Source organism: Haemorhous mexicanus, chromosome 9 (assembly GCF_027477595.1).
Source record: "Haemorhous mexicanus isolate bHaeMex1 chromosome 9, bHaeMex1.pri, whole genome shotgun sequence".
NCBI classification, from domain to species: Eukaryota; Metazoa; Chordata; class Aves; order Passeriformes; family Fringillidae; genus Haemorhous; species Haemorhous mexicanus.
Window position 1 is genome coordinate 2,988,154 of NC_082349.1, and position 25,534 is coordinate 3,013,687.

The following is a 25,534-nucleotide window of genomic DNA, read 5'->3' on the forward strand; positions in this document are numbered from 1 at the left end:
GCATTCTTGTAAAAATTAGCAGGAACTAAGTGATGCTGTCTTTTAGGGAGGAAAAAATGCTGCCAGTGGGCTGATAAACAGCACTTAGCTTCAGTGAAAAACAAAGGATCCCAGTTCCAACACTGGAGCTGATGTCTTTTGCAGCTGTTTTTTTCCAACACAACCCCGCCTGTCCTGCATCCCTTTCAAAGCACGTTGCCCCATGACCTCTTGGTTGCAAAACCACTTCTCATTTCAGCAGTGCCTCTGCAGACACCAGCTCCACAGAAGAAAAGAAAGGCCCAACACTCACTAGCACCAGGTTACAGCTTATTAACGAGAGTGCCTCGTTAACACACGCCTACACTCGCTGATCCAAGTTCCACTGGCCCAGAGTCATCATCACACCAACAGCAGTAATTTCACACTCACTTGCTCCTTCAGCTGCTTGATGGATTGCTGGAGAGTCAGGATCTGGTTGAACAGGGGGCTCCTGAGGGTGTTCCTTAGGACAGCCAGGTTTTCCTGGTGCTGGGAATCCCTTTTTTCCTGCAGCTTTGCCTGCAGCCGATCCAGGATCTGCAGCACCTGCTGCTTATCTGCACCACAAACCAGGCCAGGTTAGGAATGGAGCTGCTTGGCTCAGTGCTCAGCAAAAGGAATCATTTTCAGACCACCTACCTGCTGCTGGATTTTCAGGCATGTTGAGGGCTGGTTTTGGAATTGATCAGAAGAACCTGGCTCAAGTTTAAACAAAAAAAAATTCAAATTAATTAATGACAGATCAAAACAGATCAGTAACATTTGATAAATGCAATAATACCATGCTAACTACAAGAAATTTAATAAAAAAATACTACTACCCCAAAAAGTAGTAGTACTACATCCAAAAAGTTTTCCTTGTTCCACGTGCTTTTCCTTTCACACAGAGGAAGAAATATGAACAACTCTTCCAAACAAGAATAAAAAATGCAGTTAAAAAAAACTGAAAAGGAAAAACTGAGACAGACATGTTCAACCAAATTATTTAGAATATTGACATTAAAGCTGTGATCTTCACAGATATAGACAGAGCTAAAATCTACCTATTATTTAGAAGATATTTTCCACCTGATCATTTGTAGACAGTAGTCTTATCATGACAGTTCAGCCTTGCTGGATGGCAATACAGGTAAAACTTTGTGTTTCCCCATAAAACAGTGAAGTTCACTCATGGGACAGCACAGGATTAAAGCCCAAAATTTGGCATATTAATCCTTGTTCCAACACACTCCTGAGGAAGATCTGTTTTTATCACAGCCTGATTTACAACAGGAGAAGGAAGCCTGTTCTCTTCTCCTACAGGTGTTTGCCTTTCTCTTTTCTACACACATGAACAGCAAAATATTCTTTATTAAGCTTTTAAGGAGCAGAATATCCTTTATCAAGCTCCTCCAAAGTGCCAAACAGAACAGGTCTCCAACAGGGGCTGAGGCCTAGATGGCAGTATAAAAACAACAGACTTGCAATTAGCAGAGATGATAAATTTGTACCCTTGCTTGCATGTTATTAAGTTGATGTGGAGCCTGTCATTGTGAAATCTATCAAGGCAGCTCTACCAAACAAGTTTCCTTCACTTAGTACAAGCTCCTCTGAAAAAAGTCAGCCATTTAACAGCACAATTTACATAATTTTAATTCTATTCAGTATATAAGTGTGTAATTTCAGAATAATAGATTTGGAATTATTTTGGAACAAGACTAGCCATATCCCCCTCTCTATATAGAAGCTTTTCATTTTTTTTTTAGTCTTGCAGATCAAGAGGAGCAAGGGTCATGTGGTGAACATGACTCCAGGGTAAGCACATTCCAGGGACTCTCTCCTAGCAGGACCTCTGACCCTTTCAGCCCTGCCTCTGACACTCTCTCTGTTCACACTGAAAACACCTGGAATTCTGGGAGAACACTGTTCTATTTACCAAAATATTAATTATGCAGGTGAGTAGCATTCCTTCTCCTGCAGAGTCAGGTTAAGTTGATTTACCTAATTGGAAAAAAGAAGTGGATGGAGGCGTGTCACAAACCACAATTCCAGATTTATGCACCCTTTCCTGTGCATATCCCAGCAGCTTTGGCTCCTGCAGGAATTCCTGCAGAGCTCAGTGGCTTTGTGCGGTTTCCACCCAGGGCCAGGCAGAATGAGTCTCATTGCAAGACTCCTAACAGATTTAGGAGGTCATTTTAAATCAAACTCGTAGCAAGAGTTGAAGCAGTAGTGCCATACAACCCCCTGAAAGATTTTCAGGAATGCATCTGCACTTTTGAAAGTGCTGCAGCTTTATTTTCTTTTCCATTCAAAGTAAAACACCTCTGAGAGCACAGCAGCCTTTGATTCTGTGCAGAGAGCTGATTCTGAGGACCAGATGAAAACACCATTTCCTTACACACTCCTGAGTCTTCATCAAACCCAGAAGACAAAACTTAACCTCCTCGACTGAAAATACAGCATGAACCTTAACAAATCAGGACAAAGAATATGGAAATTTGTTCTTTCTTCCACGTTTAACTTCCCTCCATTCGCTTCCCTCCTCTGTTTTTCTACCTCTCATCAGCAGTTAAAAGAGGAAAGCGAGCAAACCAAAAGGAGAAAGGCATGGAAAATAACTCCTGTGAGGAGAAGTGGCTTGAAACACCTTTAAACCAGCAGTGGGGAGAGGAAGAGATTAAAGCCAGAGAAGAAATCCAGCATGGCAGGAAATAACGACGACTGACAGCACCATGCCCACCCAAGAGCCAAAGCCAAGAGGCCGGTCCAGCTCCCCAGCCCTCTTTTGTGCACTTATTCTTCCCTTTCCATTTTCCATCTGATCCCACAGTGAGGTGGAACAGGGAGCTAAACATTCAGAAAGAATTCTTCACGTTTTGGTGGGGTGAGCTTTGTGCCCAGTCAGCTCTGAGCTGCCAGCACTGGCAGGAGGGGGACAAGAGGGGACAGGGTGACGTGTCCATGCCTCACAGCAGGACCAAACTGCACCACCAGAAACATCCATTCCCAATCCAAAACAGCCTCCAAGTGCTGAGCTAACCATACCCAAACTTCATTTTTTCCTTTGCTGGGGGTGTAACAACAGCAATTATCCAATGGGGACTGACTCGAAAAAATTGGAGATTTAAATTTAAGGAGAAGAATTATAGGTAAGAGATCTTGGCTCCATCGAGGCAGAAGTTCCCTGGAGAAGGAGGTACAAAACAGGAGGAAAAAAAAATATTAAAGAAAGTTTCAGCTTCTTGCTTGAGCTGGTCCAAGTGTCCCTAAGAGCCACTTGTGCCAGTGGAAGCCCAAGTGGATCTCAGGTGATATAACTGAATAACAGCTCAAGTTTACACAGCACTTTGGGGTTCCTCATGATCAGAGCTGGCCTCCAGACAGCTTGCAATGCTTTTTACTGATTTTTTTTTTGGACAATGTGTTAAAACCACACTCAGTATTTCTTTATTATCCTTTCTTCCATAAGAGAGTGAGGAGGAAAAAATTAAAACAAACAGCTCCTTATGGTGTGAAGGGATTCCTGAAAATACAAACTAATTTAGAGTTTTCCAGTCATGGATAATTGAGGACTGGTCTCTAAGACCTGCATTTGGGCACCAGAGAAACTCACAACTCCATGTATTATTGATCTCTGTGTTTAAGAGCCCAAACAATTTATCATTAAACACTTTCCAAACACACTCTAAGTCCAGGCAGAGTGTCAGCATCAGTTGATATATTAGAAAGTCCATTCCTATTCCTAGGCATTAATTTTGAAGAATGATTTTGCAAAACACTTTGGTTTGTCCTGCTAAATCAGTTCATGCTCTCCACATCCCAGCTCCAGTCTCCAACTCCTATGGATGCTTATTTATCTTATTGGAAACTTCAGTTCAACATTTGTGCCACAACTTCCAACATAACCATAAAATCATCGAGAAAATGACGAATTTCAGGAGATTGTGTTGTGTAACCCCAGAATGGCATCCAATTGGGGTTCCACTGTCTTCACTTCTGAGAGCTGAACCCAACACATCCGAGGGAGTGGGAAAGCTTCTGAAGGTTTTGTATGAAATCCCAAGACTTGGATCTTCTTCAAAAGCAGCACAAGGAAAAAGGAATTCCCCCATGCTGGTGCCAGCAGAGGGTCATCAGAAGAGCTGAAAGGTTCAAGTCTTCCATTGCCATCACCCCCCTGCCACTTGCATGGAGACATGGAGCGCTCAGCTCCGGCACATCCCAGAGCCAGAGGGGAGCACGGCATCCCAACATCCCACCAGCAGCCTTGACAAACAGCTACCCTCCACAAAGGGCTGCTGGAAGCTGGAAATTGAGGGCTTTGCTGCTGGAGGAGGACACAGTTCAGCCAGCACGGATTCTTCTGCCCCTTCTTCCCCACCCATCCACAGCCACCTCTGCCCCATGTCCTTCAACCCAGCCACCAACAACCTGCATCCCTCCCGGAAAAGTCCAGCCTTATGGGATGGTCTCCCCACTCAGCCTGGCTGGAACCTTTGGGGATATTAAAGCCCACAAGTGCCTAACTAATTGCTGCTGTTTCTCAAAGGCTTCTAACACAACCAGCCTCAGCAACCAACGGGCTCATCCCGATCCAAAGTCACCTTTCTGCACTAATGCAGTTGGAATTTTTCCTGGCCCTGTTATCATGAGTGACTAATACAGAGCATATCATCCTCCTCATCACAGAGACCTCTGACTCGGAAAATTTCAGTTTAAAGGTTGATAAATGCAAAAGCAAGGGAAAACAGCATTTGTTAGTGTGATGTTAATCCTAAATTGTACTAATATGCCATCAGCTGAACTTCAGATATCCAAAATTTTATAGTTTACATGCCATCAAGTGACTCCCTACTGTGAAAAACCACTATTCTAACATGTGTTTTGCTCAGTTTTACTTATACGGTACAGAAAAATTCAGTCAGACCAAGCCCAGCACACACCTTTCCACTGAAACCACCTCTGCTCTGTGCAATGCTGCAGGATTTACAAAAATGCTGTTGAGCACACACTGACTGCTCCAGGCACTTGACAGAAGGAAAAAATTTGAATGCTTCTGTGAGTACCTGAACGCTGATACACCACACATTTCCAAGGTGCAGTGGGTCACAGCTAAATATTGCTGAAAAGAAAAAATACTGCGTGGGCAGGCTGAGTTTTATACCTGATTAGTGACTACAGGAGGAGGAAAGTGAAGAAAACACAGCACTCTGCACCTGTGATTACCAGTCTTGGTGCAGATCAAGAGGAGCCTCCCTCACTCTCCAGGCATGGTAACTTTAGCAAGCAGAACCTGAATTCCTGTGGACTTCAGCCTCCAGGGAAGCGCCGGTGTGGGTTCTCTGCTGTCTGACAGAAGTTAGAGCTCATGCCAAAGCTCCTCTCCACCAAGCAAAATCATGGTCTCAGAAACCTGTTCTCATGGAAAACTCGTTTCCAGTAGCTAAATATTGTCATTCTCAGTAAATCCTAGGTACTTTGATGGGTGTGTGCACAACTAACAAATCATTTCACAGGGAACAGAGCTGTTAGACCTGGAATCGCGCTGATCTTCCAAGGGTCACAAATCAAAAAGGAATGCGGAAGAACTGTGTTCCCATGAACCACCCGTAAACAAAGTAAAAACCTGCTCTGCTAAGAATCCCTGGGCTGACAGGCGCTGGATGGGAAGTGTTGCAACAGGTGTGTTACTTCCCTCCTCTCCTCCCCCTGAGCCAGCCTCTCCGAGCAATGGGAACTGTTTGCACAACAACACAACACCAGGATGATTCCAGTGCCATGGAGAGCTCTTGGCTGCCACCGGGAGTCACTCAGCCCTGCCCTGTCTATACCAGGCTCTCAGGGACTTGTCGAGGTCCCTGGTGCCAGCAGGGCTTTCACAGGGGGGTCTCTGGATGAGTGCAGGCTGGTACCCTGGCCATGGCTAGACTGGTCAAGCTGCTGTTTACAGGTCTGGCTCTGGAAGTAGGAGATGGTTGGAAACCCTTTGAGAATTCCAGGATGGGTCAGGTTGGAAGGAAACACAGCTGGGTCATCTGGTGCTCTAGCAGGGTCATCCCTGAGCACAAGGTACAGGATTGAGTCCAGATGGCTCTGGAATGCCCCCAGTGAGGGAAACTCCACACCCTCTCTGGACAATCAATTCCAGTGCTCTGCCATCCTCACAGGAAAAAAGTTCATCCTCACATCTAGGCAGAACTTCCTGGACATCAGTTTCTACCCACTGCCTCTTGTACTATTGCTTGGCACCAATAGGCAGAGCCCAGCTCCATCCTCTTGGCAGGCTGGAATACTTGTCACAGATAAACACAGGTTTTATCCCTTTTATATTTTCACGCACACATATCACCCAGTGATCCACATGGCCGTGTTCGAAGAGGAATTCACTCCTGCGGCGGTCCCCGCCGACCGCCCGTGCCCCCCTCCCACCTCACCCCATCCCACCCGTGCCATCCCCGGGCGGCCGCGGTACCTGCGGGCGGGATGCGGGGTGCGGGGAGCTCGGGATGCCGGCAGCGGCGGGATGGCCGGCGGCGCTCACCTGGGCGGAAACGGGAAGCGAGGGGCGATCCCGGCTCACCTGCGGCGCAGGAAGCCGGGGCGGCGCGGCAGGAGAGCCGCCTCCCGAGGGACGGCCGGCACTCGGCCCCTCCCGGCCCCGCGGGGCAGCGCTCCGCCGGGACACGGGCTCTGGCCGCCGCGGGAAGTGCAGCGCTGGCCTTTCAGAGCCGAAATTTACTTTGTAGTCCATTTCCAGGTGAGCCTGACCCACCGGAGCTTGGATCTGCCGTGTGGCTTCCGGCCTCCCCAGTGAAGGCAAACCACGTGTGTAAATATTGGAGAAAAGCTTATTTTTCACTTATTTGCAGCACATCGGTGTCCAGACTCAATGATATTCTGTGATTCTGTGTTTTGAACTCCATACGGAGGGGCACGTGGAGCCGGCTTGGTGTGCGGGCTCTGCTCCCTTAGGACACAGGGGTGTAGATCCTCGGGTGAAGTGTATGTAATAATATGGGTATAATAATATTTTTATAATAATATGCTGTGCTCAGCCTCAGCAGTGCAGCCCCCACCACTTTATGGAAGGGAATGGCAAAAAACCATAGGAAAACTCGGATGGAGTAAAGAGATTGCAAGACTTCCCCCACAGCACCCAAAACACACAATGTCACTGTGGCTTCCAAGACATAGAATATTGTCCAAGATGGCAATAGAAACAAAATTTTCCTCCTGCTACTCACAAAATAGTGAGCAGGCACCATTTTAGTTGAAATTAACTGTGAACTGTGTGTGCTTTCTGAAACCTGTACATTAATCTGCTTTCTGACTTACTAAAATTATATACATACACACATAAAATAGTCGAATTAAAATCAATAAACACAATTTTTATTCTGCTACACAGTTTCACGAGCCTGTCTGCTGACCTTACACGGCCCCGTTGGCTGAACGGGGTAACAAGAGGTTTGGAAATCAATTTCTCATGAGTTCAGATTGATTTCCCCTTGTTCTGGCACCCGTTTGGTTTCACTGAGCTGCAGCAGTGGCCCCAGAGCCATGACACGCTAAGAACACACCACTCCATTCCCCTTGCGAAGGATCCCGAGCGCTCAGCTGCCCGGCCCGAACTCTCACTTTTAATTAATGTGGCGCTCGTGAGAAGTGACAATTTTCCTGACAGTGATGAACAGCGAGCAGTGTATTTATCCACGCGAGGGACGCGCCGCAGACACAAGAGCCGGGCACTTTTCCCATCAGTGCACCTCCGTCTCCATCTCCGAGGGCTGAGTTCATCCCGGAGCGCGCTCCGGCCCTGCCCCTTCGCTTCCAGTCGCTGAGAGGAGTATCAATTTTCATTTGCATGCTTTGCCTGCTGAACTCCAGGCTGCCAATTCAGTTTATGCGAAATCTCCCCAAAAGCTGTTAGATGGCAATATTTCACATTGCTGGCTGAGCTCTTTGTCAGCCATCCACACGTTTTAAATCTGCGTTTCCACGGATTCCTGGAGTATCTGGTACCATCTTTGGTACTGACAGGCTTCAGACAAGTCACCATGCACCAAAATAATGCCCAGAAAACACAAAAGACTTCCAGAAAGGATGGGTAGTGATGATGTTCTCCTCACTACTATTTCAGAGTTGCTTTTCCAGCTTTTTAGATTCGGTTTTTCAGTTTTTAGGCCCCTACTTGTTTTTCAGGAAATGCTTCTTGAGCAGATGTAAACTTGGGACAGTGGTGTTGCCTTTCCTGGGTGTGTTTAATCTAAAGGACCTCTCCATCTCCTGTAAACACTCCAGAATCCCTTAGCAGTTTATAAGTGGAAAACTGATGCCTTCAAACACCGGAGAAACCTGAAATAACCACAGTAGAAAAACAATGAATACTTGTCACTTTAGTGAAAATAGGGAAAGGTTTGTAATCACCACAAAATACCTTGTGAAGAGCAAATGCTGATGAAAAGCTTGCCTGCTCCAGGAATTTGGTATTCATTTAAAAATTGAAATAAAGAGCATTTTTAACAATGCAGTTTTATGTGAAAATAGGGTAAGATTTTCAAATTATTTCTTTAATCCGACTGCTGTGGGTGTGCTGGACACAGTGTCAGCAGGCCAGGCCCACCTGGATGACAGGCGATGCACCAGTCTGGGTTTATCAGGTTTGGCAGGTCACGCCTTTTACTTCTGCTGGGCTTTTTCAACATATTTTTCAAGTTCCCAGCAAACTCCAGACACCAGCGGGGACACCCAAAGGTACGATTTCGCTGGGTGGGACAATCCTAAAGCGTGGGTGTTTGGAAGAGCGGGGAGGGTTCACCTCATCCGGCTCCGCCGCTCGGTTCAGGGCGAGTCCTGCCCGCGGTGCCAGCACCCGGAGCAGCCCCAGCCCCGCTGCGGGAGCCGCTTCAGGGCTCCTGACGGGTCCCCTCCATCCCCACACCGCGCCGGGCCCGCGGGCCCTCACACCCGACATCTTAAGTGCGGGCAAGTGCGGAGTAGGTGCCGGTGGTGGGCGCGGCCATCTTTACTCGTGGCGCTACCCCGCCCATCCCAGCGCCGGGCCCTGCCAGCGCCATCTTGAGTGTGGGCGCGCTCTGCCCTCAGTGCGGCCTCGTCCGCCATATTTAATGAGGTCACCCCCCCCGCCACTCAAACCACTCAAGACCCCCAAAAAGCCTGACCCGTACCCTCAGCAAGCCACGAACACCTCGGGATCCCTCTCCGTTTCTTCCCGCAGCCAGAGCGGGCTCTCCCCGCGGCGGGGCCGCTCCGCTCCTCCCTGGGTCAGCTGACGGCGGCGGCGGTCCCGTCATGGCTGCCCGGAGCGGCGCGGCTGGGGCGCTGGTCCTGCTTCTCCTCTGGTTCGCAGCCCTGGAGGGAGCGGCGGGCTCGGAGCCGCCGCCTAAGTGCGAGGAGCTGCGGCTGGGGCAATATCCTGAGCGGGGCCGGGGTCGGATCGGGGGCGGTTGTTGTGGCGGTGGGCCCGCTGTGAGGGGGGCAGCGGTTGTGGGGAGGGGAGGGGGCGGTGGGGACCGTGAGGTGCCGGGCAGGCCGGGGGGGTCGGGGAAAGCCTCAGGGTGGGAGCCCCGAGGGGGTCTCGGCTGGCAGTAGCGGGATGGGGCTCCTCAGGGTGCGGGAATTGAGGACACGGCCTTAAGCCGCTCCACGGGATTGTTCAGGTTGGACATCAGGAGGAATTTCTTCACAAAAAGGGTGATAAGGCATTGGAAGGGGCTGGTCAGGGGTGTGGCGGAGTCCCCATCCCTGGAGGTGTTCAAAGAACGACTGACTGTGGCACTCAGTGCTCTGATCTGGGTAACAAAGAGGGCATCAGTCACAGGCTGGACTCGATGGTCTCAGAAGGCTTTTCCAACCTAATTAATTTTGTGATTTCTCGTGGTACTGTGTGTGCCCCAACGCGTGCTTGGAGTGTCCTTCAAAGAGATTGCCAGGGGATGAGAGGGGCCCGCTCTGCCACCACTCCGCCTTGTTTATTATTTGCAGGAGCGAGATGTGGAGACTTTGCCATTTTTTTTCAGGAAATAATGTGTTTCTGTGCCCTGCGCAGCTCCGAAGAGCAGGAGGTGCGAGGCTCCTGGCTCTCCAAGGCACCTCTTGCCCTCCCCAGAACACGCTGGTTGATGGCAGCTGACAGTTTTTGATGATCAAAAGTGTCAGGAAAGCAAATGTTGGAAAAGCTTGCTTCATCTCCTGCTTTACTTGGCTGTGGGAGTTAAGACCTCTGGAAGTCAGTTCCTTCTCAGTTTGTTCCTGCACCAAATTCCTGGCGTTTCAGATGCTCATTTTTATGCGTTCGTTGAATTTTTTGTGTTCCCGTATATTAAATTTCCTCAACCAACTGCCTCAATTTCAAGGCACTGTGGTATTTAAATAAGGGAACAAGACCAGATGAGGCGTGTGCTACCTTGTTGCCTCCAAATACAGAGGCTGTGACTGATAAATATTGTAGTTCCTTTAGGTAGTGCTGACTGCAGCACTAATTAAACGTGGGGCTTATGCGATATATTGGTGTATTAAATTGGATTAGCAGATTTGCTGCATGGTAATGTGCTGCTCCTCTTTTGGGGGATGGGTAGGCCCCAACATCAAGGTGCATCTTAAATCCTCGGGGTTTAAAGAGGGTGGAATAAATTACTGTTAAACCTGTTGTAGTGTTTGATATGAAAACTGTTTTCCTCAATTACCTGAACATATATGTGTGATGAGCCTAAAATAGACAATAGCACACAAGAACCAATGAATTGCACAAATCACACAGCATATGGTAAGGATTTCTAACTTATATATTGATTAACTACATTTTTTTGAAGGAAGTGTTCAATTTACCCGTTTGTGTATCTATTTGATGAGCTTTATAAAAGATGGGATTAGTAATATCATTAGTCTGAAAGCCCAAAACACTTGTGTGGATTGGGTGCTTTACTAAACAGGAATAAATACTCTGTCTCTGATTGGTACTTTTGTAAGTGAGGTTTCTGGTAAATCTCTTCAATGTATGTTACACCCTTTAGGCTCTGTCCTGCACCACTGTGATTAAAACAAACCATTCCTGTCATACTGATTTTGCATGTAATTATTAAAAAAATTGACATGTGACAGAACAGCCTTCAAAATCTTCTAATTTTTAAGGGTTTTTTCCTTAAGGCAACATAGTGCCTTCCATCATCACCAGGTTTTGGTGCATGAGGCTCTATTTTGAAAGCACATTTATTTGATGTTCAGTTCTGACATACTTCAGAGCACAACAGAAAAATTCATAACTTGATTACTTATTTTCCTACCTGTGCTTAACTTCTTTGATGTTTCCAGGCATTGAAATAAATGGTCTGTGTTTGATAGCACAGCAAGTTCTCTTTATGTGCACCCCTGTTTTAAAATCATGGAATTACAGAATAGTTTGGGTTGGAAGGGACCTTAAACCTCATCCAGTGCCACCCCTGCCATGGGCAGGGACACCTTCCACTGTCCCAGGGTGCTCCAAGCCCTGTCCAACCTGGCCTGGGACACTTCCAGGGATGGGGAGTCCACAAAATTCATGTGTGCTCATATTTTGCTTCCTATAAGTGCTGAATGACTTTCTTCTGGGATAGTGAAGGTTTTCCAAATAATTTCCGACGCTGGATGTAAATATTTTGTACAATGGATCCTTTAAATAAAGTTATTTCAGTTCTTTCCATCATTTTGACATTTGGTCCCTGACTATTAATGGGCAGTCAGAGACCAGAAAAAATACTGCACAGTTTGAGATTGATCATAACTCAAGATTATCAGTTGTTCAACTAATTACCATGTGATTGTATTTAATACACTGCACTTTTGAACAGGAGATAAGCTTCAGAGTAGAACAAGTTGCTGAATTAATTAACACTGTTTCTTTGTGTGGCATTTTTACACACACACACACACACACACACACACACCAGTTTTTAGATTGTCCTCATAGTATTTGAATTGCTTATTTTCAGTATTACCTAAGTAATAGAAAGTTAATTTCTGGATCATACTTGAAGCACTACAATTTCTGATCACTTTCTGTGATCCTTCACCCAGACAAACAGGGGTTTAATTCAAAGCAGCAAAGTGGTGTCATTGAGTAGAAGGTTTGGAGTCTTTGGAGTGACACTGAGAAGAAAACTGTGGCCTCTCCTGTATCTATATATTTTAACTGTGTTGGGTTTCTTCTAATAATGGAAAAAACTTCCTTGCTTAATTTACTTTACAAGAAATAATGTACAAAAATAATTATTTTTGTAATTGCCTTAGATTAGGCACACTGATCAGTAGCATCATGGAATGATTTGGGTTGGAAGGGACTTTAAAGATCATCTCATTTCACCCTCTGGGACAACCTCCACTATCCCAGGCTGCTCCAAGCCCTGTTTAACCTGGCCTTGGACACTTCCTGGGATGGGGTATAAAATCCATGTAAGATTTTATAGCAGTTAAGTCCACACATAACTCAAATATTATTTTATTTTTTGGCCCTATGCAATATGGATAGGCATTAAAAAAACCCATCTCTTGCCTGTGTGCATTATTGGAAAATCTGGAAGGAATGTTAAACCTGGCTTGCAGTTTTGTTGGAATTAACCAACAGGACTCACAAGTACTGAAAGCTGATAGAAAGTGGGTAAAGGACAGATATTTTTTCCTTTAAAACAACAGACTGCAGCATTGGAGAGTGACTAGTATTCTGGTAATACATTGCAAACTTTAGCAGGTGTGACTTTCTGCTGTGATTTCCACTTTGGTTCCCCCAAGAGTCAAGAAAAATGGAAGAATTTGGGTAGAAAGACCCTTCAGGAAGTTGCATAGTCCAACCTCCTGCTCAAAGCAGTGTTGGCACTGAATTCCAACTGGGTTGCTCAGGGCTTTGTGCAGTCAGACCTTGAAAGCCTCCAGGGATGGTGATGGCATGACTTCTCTGGGCAACTGGTTCCAATATTTGACTGTTGTCATGATGAAAATGTTTTCTGTAAGTCAGCTTCAGATTTCTCATTGACTCATATTGAAGCCAGAGTGGAAATTACAACAGAATTGGGGCAGCAATTAGGTTTGTATATTTTGCTTAAAATGTAGCAAAGAAAAACTACAAGTTAGTCATAGGACTGGCTTAAAAAAGTATTTTAAACAAGTAATTGTGTGTGAACTGTGCTTTGTATCAAGACTTGCACAGTAGAACTTAATTTGTTTCACTTGTGTGCAGTCAGAAAACTGCTCTGAGTGTCAGTTACTGCTTAATATCAAATCATTTTTTGTCCTCAGTTCAGTGTCTGCCAGCACCAAATATTACTTGCAAAGATCACCTTGGCATAGAGAAAGTCTTTACGGGACTTGAAGTTGGATTTTACAAGCCCATTGAGTGTCGCAATGTGTGAGTACTCTTTGGTTGTGAAAAACTGAAGTTTGTCCAAAATTGTATGATGTGTTGGCAGAAGGAAAATAGAAATAAGATAGAACCATGCACATTCTGCCCAGTAGTTAATCCTCTAATAAACACTACAGGGATGCAACACAGGGTCATGGCAAGGGTTGGGCTGGGAGGGACCTTAAAGCCCTTCTCATTCCATCCCCCTGCCATGGCCAGGGAGGCCTTCCACTAGACCAGGCTGCTCTAAATGTGCACGTTCATAGGGAAATCTGTCAGTCTGTCCTTTTTTTGTTGTCGTTTAGTTATGTTTGTGTCTTTGCTTTCCCTTACTCTTTTACCTTTGCTTTACCTCGTACTTCAGCTTGGCAAAATTTTGCTCCAAATGCTGCGGCCACATTTCACACGTGCTTAAAATCAGCACAGTTGCTGGAAGGAGCTGTTGGGGACACTCTCCATCCCCTTCCCTGACAGACCCCAGGACATGAGGGAGCTGCGAGCTGTCCTGGGTTGGAGCTGCCTTGGATCAGTTCCCCAGTTTGAGTCACAGTTCAGTGGCTTCAAGTGCTCGTGCCAGCGCAGGGATGAGGGTGACTCAAGGATAAAATGGAGAGGACAAAGGAGGGCTGGACAGGGCTGTGCTGCTCAGTGCTTCACGCCAGTTTAAAGCTGCCTGTAGCTGCAGCTGAAGTTCTGTGATGTATGAATTTTAGGGGAGCTTCAGGACTTCCACAGTTCCCCCCAAAATCTGTAACAGAAACTGTCTATTTTGAAACAACTTTTGTATTTAATCCAATCCACCGTGTCTATTAAGAGCCTGTTTCTGGTACATGAATGATGGACCTCCTTTTTGTAAAGGACATTGTGAGTGATGGAGAGCTCTGGATACCAATAAATGTTCCAACTGGCCAGTGCTAATGATCAGCCAGCACCTGTCACTGCCATTTGTTTCCTCTTTTTCTGGGATTCACACTGGAACCTTTCTCTTTTGTCCTACTGGAATCTTTGGGAATTAATACTGGATGCCTCCCTATCACTCTAGTGTGATACCTCCCTAGCACTCTGATGTGCTACTTGCTGCTCAGTAATTTGCCTAACTCAGAAGTACAGCTCTGCCTCTTAGTTTCATAAATATTTTCTCTGTATTTAGTCTTCTCAGCAGTCAAAGCTCAGCAAACTGAAGAAAACATATTATTACATCTAATCAGATTTAAATGCCAGCAAAGTAGACGTCAGTCACATTTTTGTCCAGAAACAATTGTGTTTCAGTCCCATCTGTGATGGGGGCTGAGGAGAAGATGAGCTATACTAGTTTAGTGAAATTGCTTCCTCTTTAAATTAGATGGTAATTTCTATGTTTGGAGGTTTTTTGTATACGTATATTATTGGTTTAGTATATTTTCTAGAAACACTTTTTAAAGGTAGCTTTTCTTTACATTTATTTATTAAAATCCAGGTCTGTAGGCAGAGAAATGTCTTCCTTACTACAATATCTGTTACTTGATCATGACTGTTATTTATAATGAATAATCAATGGTTGCAGTGCCAAAACAACTCGTTTTGACTTTTTCAGGCCCTCAACTGTTGGTATGGCAGAAAGCGAAGAGAATCCTTTTTGGACTGAAAATTCCAGTAAAATACAACTGTGAACATAGATAGAGTTACACAAGGATATCCTTCTTAATGTCCTAAACCAGTAAAAAATGGCAGCAAGATTAATATCACCATCCTTCATCTGTACACTTATTTAAAAAGTGGGCCAGTCACTGACAGACCTTTTATGAGACACTTTGAATGTTACCTAAGTGTTGGAAATACTGTCTTAAGCATGAATCTCCAGCTCACTTTTACAACAATAGCCCTTCCTTTTCTACTGTTTTTTGGAGATTGTTCAGCATCATACTGAGTTGTGGTAGCAACTGTAATTGTAGAAATAACTGCACGTCATTTGGCCAGAAAAAGAGTTTGAGAAGGCATCTTCCCGTGGCAGGATTGTCCCAGCATGGGGACAGCAGGTGAATCTTCATCCCCATCTTTTGTGAAGGACAAATCAGCAAGTTGTTCTTAGCCAAAACTGTAATTTAGTTTGGGTAAGTTCTGAGGTCCAGTTATTTTAGAGCAAAACCTGGAGATGTTACATGTTTGTGTGAGTGAATGTGTTAAAGTTCAGGTACCCTAGTAATAATTGAAGGAAAAGCTTGTAAGGTCGTTCCAACAAAGAAGTACTGGGAGTCAAGACTGCTTAGGTTTGGCTTCAATCTGATGTTTTGGAGGTAGATCTTATTTTTTGGCCAAATTCTAGAATACCCTAGATTGGCATTATCATATATTTTACTTAATATGTGCAGGCCCTGATGCTGCAGAATGGAAATGTCCGTTGTTCCCTGGCCATTCCAGGGAAGGAGGCCATGGAATGATTCTCTGTGAAATTAATGGGGTTCAGTGTGGACAGGTCTTTGAGCAGAGCCAAGAGACTCTGAAAGAGCAACCTACAGCAGCACCTGCTCTTGTCAACTGCTGTGGAAGAGCTGGGAGAAAAGTTTTTAACGTGGCAGCTGGAAGAAATGCATGCAGAAAAGATAAAGGTTGGATGAGGCTGAGGAGCAAGAGAAAATCAAAAGAGGAACTGACAAGAAATTGCATCTTTTTACCCAATTGTAGAAATTCCTTTAGATGCTCGGGATGTGTCATTTTCCTACTCACTGGTTTACTCTTTGTGCATGTTTTTGTCTGAAGGAGTAAGGCAAAGGAAACAGCAGAGTGGAAACAGCCTTGTTTGTTACAGTGCTCTCATGCTTCCCCTTCATACTGGATTTCTTCTGCCTGTCAGTTTGATGTTGATGAGGTTGCAGAAACTGTTGTGCTTTCAGAAGCATCTCGGTGCATAGGCAAGGGCTCAGTTTATTACTAGCTGTGATCAGGAGCAAAATTAAAACATGTTCCCATTTTTTATGTAACAGCTCTTTTTATGCTTTAGTGTCCTTGGAGGGCTGTTGACACTTTGTAGTTGATAAACAATTTCCAACAGTTTACCTCAAGTTTTAAATAAACCCATTAGTGTTCTTTACAGTGGAAACAAGACAGTTCTGAAGATGATAATTTACGTTACATTAGGTTCCAGGAATGCCCTGTGTGTTCCGTGTTGCTAATAAACACCAAGTAACAAATACTGAGGTAAAAGTCATGGTTTAATCACTTAATGTTGCCATTAGGTTTTAAAGTCAGCAAATTTAGATAATAAGCAAAAAAGGTAGGTCTGCACTTGGCATTGAAAATGCTTAATAAAAGTGCTTGGACTTTTGTCAGCTACTGTCTTTTTGAGACTTGTTTTATTCAACTGTCAACCAAGAGTTTAATTTGGGCCTATTAAATAATTGCTGGCACGTAGTGGTGCACGTATCAAAACAGTGAATTACTGAATATTTTTCAGTTCTAATTACATTTGGGTTTGCTGTTCAGGAGCTCGCTGTTGGCCGAGGCAGCAGTTCCAGCATTGAGAGCAATATGTTTTTAGCTCTCTTATTAGTGCAAGGTTCTCCAGCAGGGACTGCACTTACAGGTGGTTTGGTGGCTGCATCGCTCCAGCTGTTGGCAAGAATGGTTCCAATTAGGAGAAGTCTGAAAAAGTCTGTTCTATCTGTTTATTTTGTATGACTAACCATGGGAAGCTTAACTTGAGAGTGCCTCTCTACCCCCCGTGCATCTCTGTGCTGTCAACAGTTCTTTTCATTGTGACTTTGTGCCATTTACAGTGTAATGAGTGAATCCAAGACTTACTCTTTTTGTTGAATCCTTCCTGCAGCTTCTTCAGCCGGTGGCCATGGTTCATTTCTCCTTCAGATCTTGTGGCAATTACTGTCTCTGCTGACATCTCACCTGCCTGTCCTGTTCCTCTCCATTTGGCTGTGTGTGAGACTAATGCCTGCAGACAGTACTCACACACCTCCTGCCTTCCTGGGCTTGTCTCAGTAGGGCTGAACTGTTAGGAGCTGCTCTGTGAAGCTGGGGACAGATCAGCAACTGAATTATGTCTTGACAAGAAATCATCATTTAGTTTCAGGATAATCTGTATTCTGTAGGAGTACAGTTGAGTTGCAGCAGCTGAGGTTTCTTTATGGAGGATGCCTTCCCAGTTTGAAAGCTTAACATTATCAATTCCGTGGCCGTTAATTGAAGATAAATAACAAGTCTGTTGTTTTTATTTAAAACCAGAGCAGCAGGAAAATGAGTCACTACTTTAACAGTCAAAAGTATGAGTGGATATATTTTGCAGTCATTATCTACATTGCTTGTTTCTTTTGGCAGAAATGGATACTCCTACAAAGTGGCAGTGGCTCTGTCCTTATTTCTTGGATGGTTGGGAGCAGATAGATTTTATCTAGGATATCCTGCATTAGGTAAGTTTATTCCTTAATTTTTTCTTTGAGGTAAATCTTATTCTTATGACTGACTTGTGTGTGTATACTCTTATTTTGAGTAATGAAGGCTGACAGTCACAGTTTTAATATTTCAAACTAGAATCCTTACTTCATGGTCAAGGGAGACAAAGTGCTGCATTATCCTCAGCCTGCTCTTCTGTTGGAGGGGTGACAAATGGAGATGTAGTGTCCAGCAGATAAAATCCTAATAAGCAAATGTGGTTATTGCTACTCAAAGTTTTGCTTTGCATTGATGTTTTATCACAGCATTTTTTGTGAGGTACTGGAGCAGAAGTGGCTTTGCCTCACGTGCCAGCCTTAAATGAGACTTGACTTCACCAGGAAAAAAGTGGACAGAATTTACAGTAAACCTGGTGTTCTGGGAGATGGAATTTATTCTGGCAAATGCACACCTTCAAGATAACTCATGGTATTAATAACAATTCTGCAGAAGCTGGGACTTCTAATAAAACCTCTCTCTGGTTTTTAGGACCTCGTTCCCAGGATGATGGTGCCACTGGCTTTTAAGTAATGGAAATACCTTATTATGCCAGGACTGCCCTCACTGGCCTTGTTTCTGAGCTGGACAAAGGGAATGAATTTAAGTATAGATAGGAGGAAGCAGTGATGTGGAAAAAGCTGTATGTGTTGCTGTCACTTCAGCCAGAGTTTCTGCCCATTAAATGCCAATTCTTTTAAATGACATTATCTGTCCTTTTCTATAATCTTGATTAACATCCATGTCTTTTATCCCTGGGATTCTATAATTAGCATTTACTTTGTTCATCTGTGTCACAAAAAGATACATTTTTGAAAGCAGTCAATAAGGTGCATTTTTTACTTGTACCACTGGATTTGGAATAATAATTTGCAGTAATTATTTTTAATATATTGTGGTAATATAGATTCATAAATCCTCCAATCTTTTGTAGATGATCTTTATGGCTAATGCTTTAACCCTACTGGATTATACTGTAGCCAGTAGCCAGAGTTAATATTTAAAATTAAACTCTTCCAAAGCCAGATTTTCAATCTTTAGAAAAGCAAATAGGTAAGAGTAGAAAAGAATAAAACTCAACCCATTGGATTCCTTTACAGTGGCTGATTAGGGATTTCTTAGGTCATCTGTGCCTTGGCAGAAAATGGTTAAGAATGGTTAATGGCATTGAAATCTTTTTTGCAAGTGTAACGAAGACTGTAAATGCTCTTTGGTTTATTTTTTTCCCTTCTCTTTTGTTTAAAGAGCACACAAATACAAACAAGCTATTGAGTATAAAGAAATCAGGAAGGCAACCTCTTCCTCTCCCACACACTGTGAACCAAACCAGGAGTTATTACTGTAGAACAACACTATTTTTTTCCCTCTGTGCTTTAGAGCAGTTTATTTTCTCTGTGTGATCTGCTTGTAGGGAGGGAAGTGAGGAGGAAGAAAAAAAGCTAACTTTAAGCTGCACTCCAGAAATAAATGCCAGGTTCAGAAACAGTTCTCCTCCATCCATTCCTTAGGTAAAGTAGAGCTGCAGCAGTGGTAAGAAATATGCTGGGCTCCTAAAATCCCAGCTGGCATGTTCCAGGGACAGGAACACCTTCACTGGATCAGCTTGTGCAGAGCTCCATCCAGCCTGGACACTTGCAGGGATTCTGGGGCAGTCACAGCTTCTGTGCCAGGGCCTACAGGGGAGGATGCACATGGACTTCTCTTCCATGGGAGGCAAATCCAGGCAGTGGGATGCTCTTCCTGCAGGGATGCAGTTCCTCCCCTACTGCCCCCTGTGCAGCCCCAGAAACAGCCCTGGGGGAGGGGAGGTGCTTTGTGGGACACGTTGGAGCTTTGGAGAGAGGGGATTAACCAAGATCTTCCCCTGAAATAATGCTCATAAATGTATAGTTCTCTCTGGATTACATATACGTATATACATATATATTCTCATATATATAGTTCTCTCTGGAGTACATTCATTGTACAAGAAACTATCAATATTAAAAAAAAATAAAATTTAAGCCAGCCTCTTTTTTCTGAAGGCATTTTCCAAATGAAGTCTGCCTTGCAGGACAACTTCCAATAAAAGATTCATCTGTCAGTTGCTATTCCCACATATTTTCTATTAATCTTTCATTTATTTGTATAAAACCAAACATTTTTGAATACCAGTTAAAAAGCAGTGTTTATATATTTTTAATATATATTCAAAAGAAATTCATATTTCAGCAAAAATATGAAAATTATACAAAGGATTGTTTTCCAAAGTTGCATGTTCTGAAAATCAAATCAGTATGTGCTGCAACTCATGAGGTAGTAGAAAGTCTCTTTCTATTCAGAAGTAAATTTTTAAGCTCAAATTGGGATTTTTCTGTCTGTGCCTCAGTGAAAGGAATATTTCAGTAACCTGATTATCAGCTTTTGCCTTTCCTTGTTTAAGAATATTTAGAAGTTAAAAAATATTAATATTTAAAATCTTTAAAGTGTGTTCAGGATGTAGAAATACAAATATGTGGTTTGGTTTTTTCCCTAATAATTAAAGAAGTTTAACTTTAGGTCTTCTGCTTCTAGATAGATGCATATATATATATATATATATATATATATATATATATATATATATATATATATATATATATATATACACATTTTGTGGGGTGAGGGGAGAGTTTGGATGTGATTGCCACCCATGATGAAATCCCAGAGATTGCTTAAAGCTACATTAAATTTTGCTTTTCTTTTTTAGGTTTGTTAAAGTTCTGCACTGTAGGGTTTTGTGGAATTGGGAGCCTAATTGATTTCATACTTATTTCAATGCAGGTAAGTCAGGGCTTTCAAAACAAGATACAGATCTGTGTTTTTTAAAGCTTTGATTTGATTGCTAACACTTTGTTAGCATTTTGGCCTTAAGAACCACTGGATATTGAAAAATCAAGGCATTTATTTTGGCTCTGTTTGTAGATTGGTGTTGTAGAATATAGACACAAAATATCAATATATTTGCTGTTGGAATTAAAACTTAGATTAGCCATCTATAAATACTGACAATGAATAGCTTGGAAGCTGTAGCACCAAAAATTCAGGTGGTCAGAGCCTCTCTGTGTGAGGCAGAGTGTTGGACTCAGCATGGAATGTCCTGCTGCCCCCAGAACCCTCAGGTTCTGTGTTTGCCTGTGCTTTATGCTGATGAAAGAAGACATTGCCACTTCCATTTTCCACGTCTCCTGCAAGCTCAAGTCCCTCATCAGCAGAGAGCTGTGACTGAGGGATTCACGAGGGTTAAATCCCCAGCTGGGGTGACATCTTGTGACATCATGAAATTGCCAAATTGTTTTATTCAGCAGCGCAGCCATTTAGCTTGAATTGCAAATCGGCTGTGATGAACTCAGAATCCATTGTGGGTATGGGAGCTGTTCCTGTGGGTTTGTAGGAAAATATTTTAAAAGTGGGCACTTTGGATCTGTCTTTTGTATGCATTCTCAAACTCCTTTCTCTGCTCTCAAAGTGATCCTGCCTCAGAGCACTTAACGGATCCAGTTGAGAGTATCTTTCATCTCTCCTTGTTGATCTCCCTGGTGACTCCACATCAATTTAGCACTTCCAGAACAAAACCTCCATGATCTTTCCTCCTCCTCTTCATTCCTTACCTGTTCAGTATTTCAAAGACACTTGTCATCAGCCTAATTCTCTGCTGCCGACCCTCCTTTGTTCAGGAAAAGTGGTTTGGAGCCCACTCATTTGTTAGGCCGGTTTTGTGCCTCAAATCCTGGTCGGATTAGCCGAGTCCCAGTGCCTGGCTGTGTCATTTGGTTGATTAGAAGCCCAGGGGAAATGTTCCTTCTGAGACAGCGCTCGCTAAAACAGTTAAACTGCAGCATAACTTCAAAATAAATCTAGTTTCTGTTTGACTAATTAAGCATGACTAATTTTATGATGGGAAAATTAGCAGTAATTGAGACATTAGCACAAAGTATATATTTCACTTCATATTGAAAAGTCTTGGTTCTTTTTTTCTGTTGCAGATCGTTGGCCCTTCCGACGGCTCCAGCTACATCATCGATTATTACGGGGCCAGACTGACCCGGCTCAGCATCACCAATGCAACCTTCAGGAAAATGCAGACCTATCCCTAATATCCCTAACTCTGGCAGGGAGGGGCACAAACCCACAGGTGCAGCTGGTTTTTACAGCTGGATCCAGTGGTCCACTGGAATTGCTGAGGATTTACTCATCGCCCCTCATCAGAACGGAATATTAAATGCACGGTGAACAAAGATGATAAAATGTGAAAGTTCCTCACGTGGACAAGTTTACCTCAAAGGTGGAACTTTGGGGCTGCTCTCTTTCTCTGAGCAGAGGGTTTTGTTGCTGAGTTATATCATCTGTGAAACGTGCAGACTGTTGCAATTTGCACTGATGTTGTGTCTGTGTCATATAGAGTGTTACAGAGAGCAGCAGAGAGAGTTGTTCATAATAAATATGCAGATATTTATTCCATTGAAATTTATAAGAGTTTTAGCATGGATACACCTGGGGGTCTGTCCATGTGGCAGTTTGGAAATTAACTTAAATATCCCTAACCACACAAACTGCCTTTTTTTTCCCCCATCCTCTTAAAACCCAAAGAGCCCTAAATCTTAGGCTGGTGTAGCCTGTGAAATTGGGTTAATTAAAACAATTATTTCTTTAAATTTTAGTCAAGTTGCAAAATTTGGTCAAGTTCTGATCAACAGTAGAAACATGGATGTGTAAAAAATAGTACTGTAGATATCACAAAAAAAGAAGGGTGGATGTTGGGGTGTCCTGAGGTTAGAAAAACAAATAATTGTACTGCTTATTTTGATTTTTTTTTTTCTTTCCTCTCTTGCAACCATCCATAGTGAAATAAATACCTTTTTTCTCCTAAAAATAAATTGGTGTGTGTGTGTTTTACAGCTACTGAGTGTCCAAAGAGTGATTTCTTCATACTACTAAAGCCCTAAAAAGGCTCTTTTTTGGGTCAGTTGTGTTTCAGTGCAATAAATTCAGTATCTTTCAAAGCAGTTTGACCAAAGTCTTTTGGACAACCAGGATTTCACTGGATGTTCCTTTCAGGAGAAGTATGTACACACAGACAGAAAACATGTCAACAAAATCTTCATGCTATTTGACCAATTTCAAGCATACTTTTCACCTTCTAATGAAAACTAACACTGATTGAGGGAGAAACCCACACCACAGAAACTTTAGTGTAATTTTTAATTTTTTTTACAAAAGTTTGGGCTTTTTTTTTGTTTGTCAGGTGAAACTTTCAGCCTGTCATTAATATATCCACTAACCGTATTTTTAGGGGAATTCCCAAGAATGAGATTCCTAAGTGGATTTATGAAAGCACAATTTGTGGGGTTTAGGCTCTTTTTAACCCACGTTAAGCCCAGTGCACAGAGAGCTTTGTAGAGAAATCCTGTTTTTAACCCAAATCAGCATAACCTGACATGTCACGTAATGAGAATGAACCACAAGGAATACTTTGTGCTTAACGTTAATTCTTCCCTTCACGCAAGGAAGATGTGGTTTTGGAACCCTTCCTGCCATGCATTTTCCTTGTGGGTTCAAAGAGACAGGAACACTCTGTCAGCTCCATTCCCTTGCCTGATATTTGTTCTGTCTCCCTTTGCTCCCTCTCTCACTGAATGCTCTTTGTGCTCATCAGTTTTGTTCCCTGAAATACTTTGAAAAACAGACAGGAAGCGGATGGAAAATGGATGTCTGAATCAAGTAAAATCTCCTGCCTAAGATCATCCTGTGACTTGTCTGCTTTTTGTTTTTCCAACCCTGAAGCTGATAATGAAGCTGTGAAAATAAGGAGATGTCATGGATGTGATAATAAAAAAATAGCCTTGGGCGACTTATCACACAAGTTTCCATTCTAAAATGTGTCTCCAGGTGTTCAAGTAGCAGAGGGCTCAACTTGGTGATTTCAGAAATCCAGGCTGTGTTTCATTATCTGTAAAAAAATTCCAGGAGCTGCTTTGTGTGAATCAGGTGAAAATAGGATTTTAGTTCTGAGGTCTGTGAGATTCTAATCCCAGAAGCCAAGCGGCCAGCAGAGAGAAAGAGCTGCTGGTCCAAGCTGCAGTGGTTGTGTAGCAAGAGATGTGTCAGCCAGGAAATCAGAGCTGCTCTGGGATCCTTCCCTGCTGTGGGATCCCTCTCTGCTGTGGGATCCTTCCCTGCTGTGGGATCCCTCTCTGCTGTGGGATCCTTCCCTGCTGTGGGATCCCTCCCTGCTGTGGGATCCTTCCCTGCCTTAGGATCCTTCCCTGCTGTGGGATCCCTCTCTGCTGTGGGATCCCTCCCTGCTGTGGGATCCTTCCCTGCTGTGGGATCCCTCCCTGCTGGAACCCGAGTTGGGATCCAGGGCTGCTCACACTGGGGCTGTCCCCGCAGCCAGGACACAGCCATGGGTGACATCTCCTCCCTTCACAAGGGATTCCCCTTCATCCTCTGCCTTGTCCTGACAGGTTCCCACCCCAGCCCCGATCCTCTCCCATGTTTTAGGAAGAAGTGCCACAGATTGCTCATTAACCTTTGGGAATTTCATGGGCTGCTGCTGGGGTTGTGTTCTCTATATGAACACGCAATAAATGTTAATATATGTATAATATGTTTCTATCTGCTCGCTTAGCTGCACAGCTGAAGTGGAGAGAGGGTTAACTGAGCAAGCAGATAAAGCTGCAGGGCCAGGAGAGAGTTAGTGAGGTCTTTGTTTTCATCTTGTAATTGTCAGATATGGCATGTTTACCATAAGGGCTGTGAAAAGTGTGATGCAAGATGTAAAGCTGTCCCACTGTGTTAATAATAAATTGGCTGCAGTAATATTTATCAAAATGTCTGTCCAATGATGATTTTTTGTGTTGCTGCCTGCTTTAGACTTCTCCTGTCAATCAAGTTGTCCATCCCAGTCTTTCTGTAGTTCTGATTGCTCTGCAATAATCTTCTCTTGGGGTTGTTTTCCCCAAAACAGTTGCAAAGCAATGAAAACAATTAGACAATGTAGTATGTCCTCCTCCTGCCTCGTTCCCAGATAAAATGATATCTGCTGGCCTTGCAGATAGTCAGGAATCCTTTCAACATTCCAACTAGGCAGAGAAGTATTATTCTGTATCTGTAAAAATAAAGAACATAAAAGTAAAGGCCAGAGTTTAAAACAAGAGTTTGAGGTGCCCAGCCTTTAAAAACTCAGATAAAACTGTTCACTGAAGATGCTGCAGGTCCAGGCCAGGCATTAAACACAGATCTTCCCAAACTACCAGTGCAATTCAGTCATTTCAAAAATGACTCTACAAGCTGTCCTATTTCCCCCCTTCATTTTAATGACCAATTTGAGATTTTCTGCAAAGTGCTTAACCATGACCTGAAGAAGCTGTAGCTGGGAGAAACATCCACCTTTGGGCACTCCACATCTGCTCCCACAGTGCCAAAGTGGTGGCACTTCGGTGTGCTGACTGCACTAATGAATGACTCTGGGTTGCTCCCCTTCAGCTGGGTTAGCCTGTGCATCCCTCACTTGTGCCTAGAGCTCCTTTTTATGGAGTTTTTTTACAACAATCTGGTTATTCCTCCTGGGATTTAAACCACAACTCGGCTACAGCAACTTCCTGTGACAGCATTTTGTTATCCTCACCCTTTCCCTCTCCACCACCACCCACCACTTATTACATGAAGATATCACTGCTGCTTTCAGGACCTGATAACACCTTA

At 43.7% G+C, this 25,534-nt stretch overlaps 2 protein-coding genes and 1 long non-coding RNA gene across 12 annotated transcripts in view; 1 reads left to right on the forward strand and 2 right to left on the reverse strand.

The window, feature by feature from the left end:
* PATJ (PATJ crumbs cell polarity complex component) overlaps positions 1–6,595 on the reverse strand; it is a 141,039-nt gene extending 134,444 nt beyond the window's left edge. For 8 of the 10 annotated variants that reach the window (XM_059853657.1, XM_059853659.1, XM_059853656.1 and 5 more), the window contains exons 1-3: positions 6,476–6,595; positions 661–716; positions 412–578 (exon numbers count right to left, since the gene is read on the reverse strand). In XM_059853657.1, coding sequence (XP_059709640.1) covers positions 412–578; positions 661–682 — 189 coding nt within the window. In that variant the 5' untranslated portion in view covers positions 683–716; positions 6,476–6,595. Of the gene's footprint in view, positions 1–411; positions 579–660; positions 721–6,475 lie in introns of all 10 variants that reach the window. The other 2 variants (XM_059853652.1, XM_059853651.1) reach the window with 2 other exon arrangements.
* A 778-nt stretch (positions 6,596–7,373) lies between these two features.
* LOC132330877 (uncharacterized) lies at positions 7,374–9,330 on the reverse strand. The gene is made up of 2 exons (XR_009487458.1): positions 9,192–9,330; positions 7,374–8,358 (listed from the first exon to the last, which is right to left on the reverse strand). It is a non-coding gene; the product is annotated as an uncharacterized LOC132330877 (long non-coding RNA).
* TM2D1 (TM2 domain containing 1) lies at positions 9,304–22,729 on the forward strand. The gene is made up of 6 exons (XM_059853661.1): positions 9,304–9,434; positions 10,716–10,789; positions 13,291–13,399; positions 17,699–17,790; positions 20,538–20,611; positions 21,814–22,729. Exons 1-6 carry the CDS (start codon positions 9,316–9,318, stop codon positions 21,922–21,924), a joined length of 579 nt encoding a protein of 192 aa, XP_059709644.1. The 5' UTR covers positions 9,304–9,315; the 3' UTR covers positions 21,925–22,729.
* Positions 22,730–25,534: the final 2,805 nt, after the last annotated feature.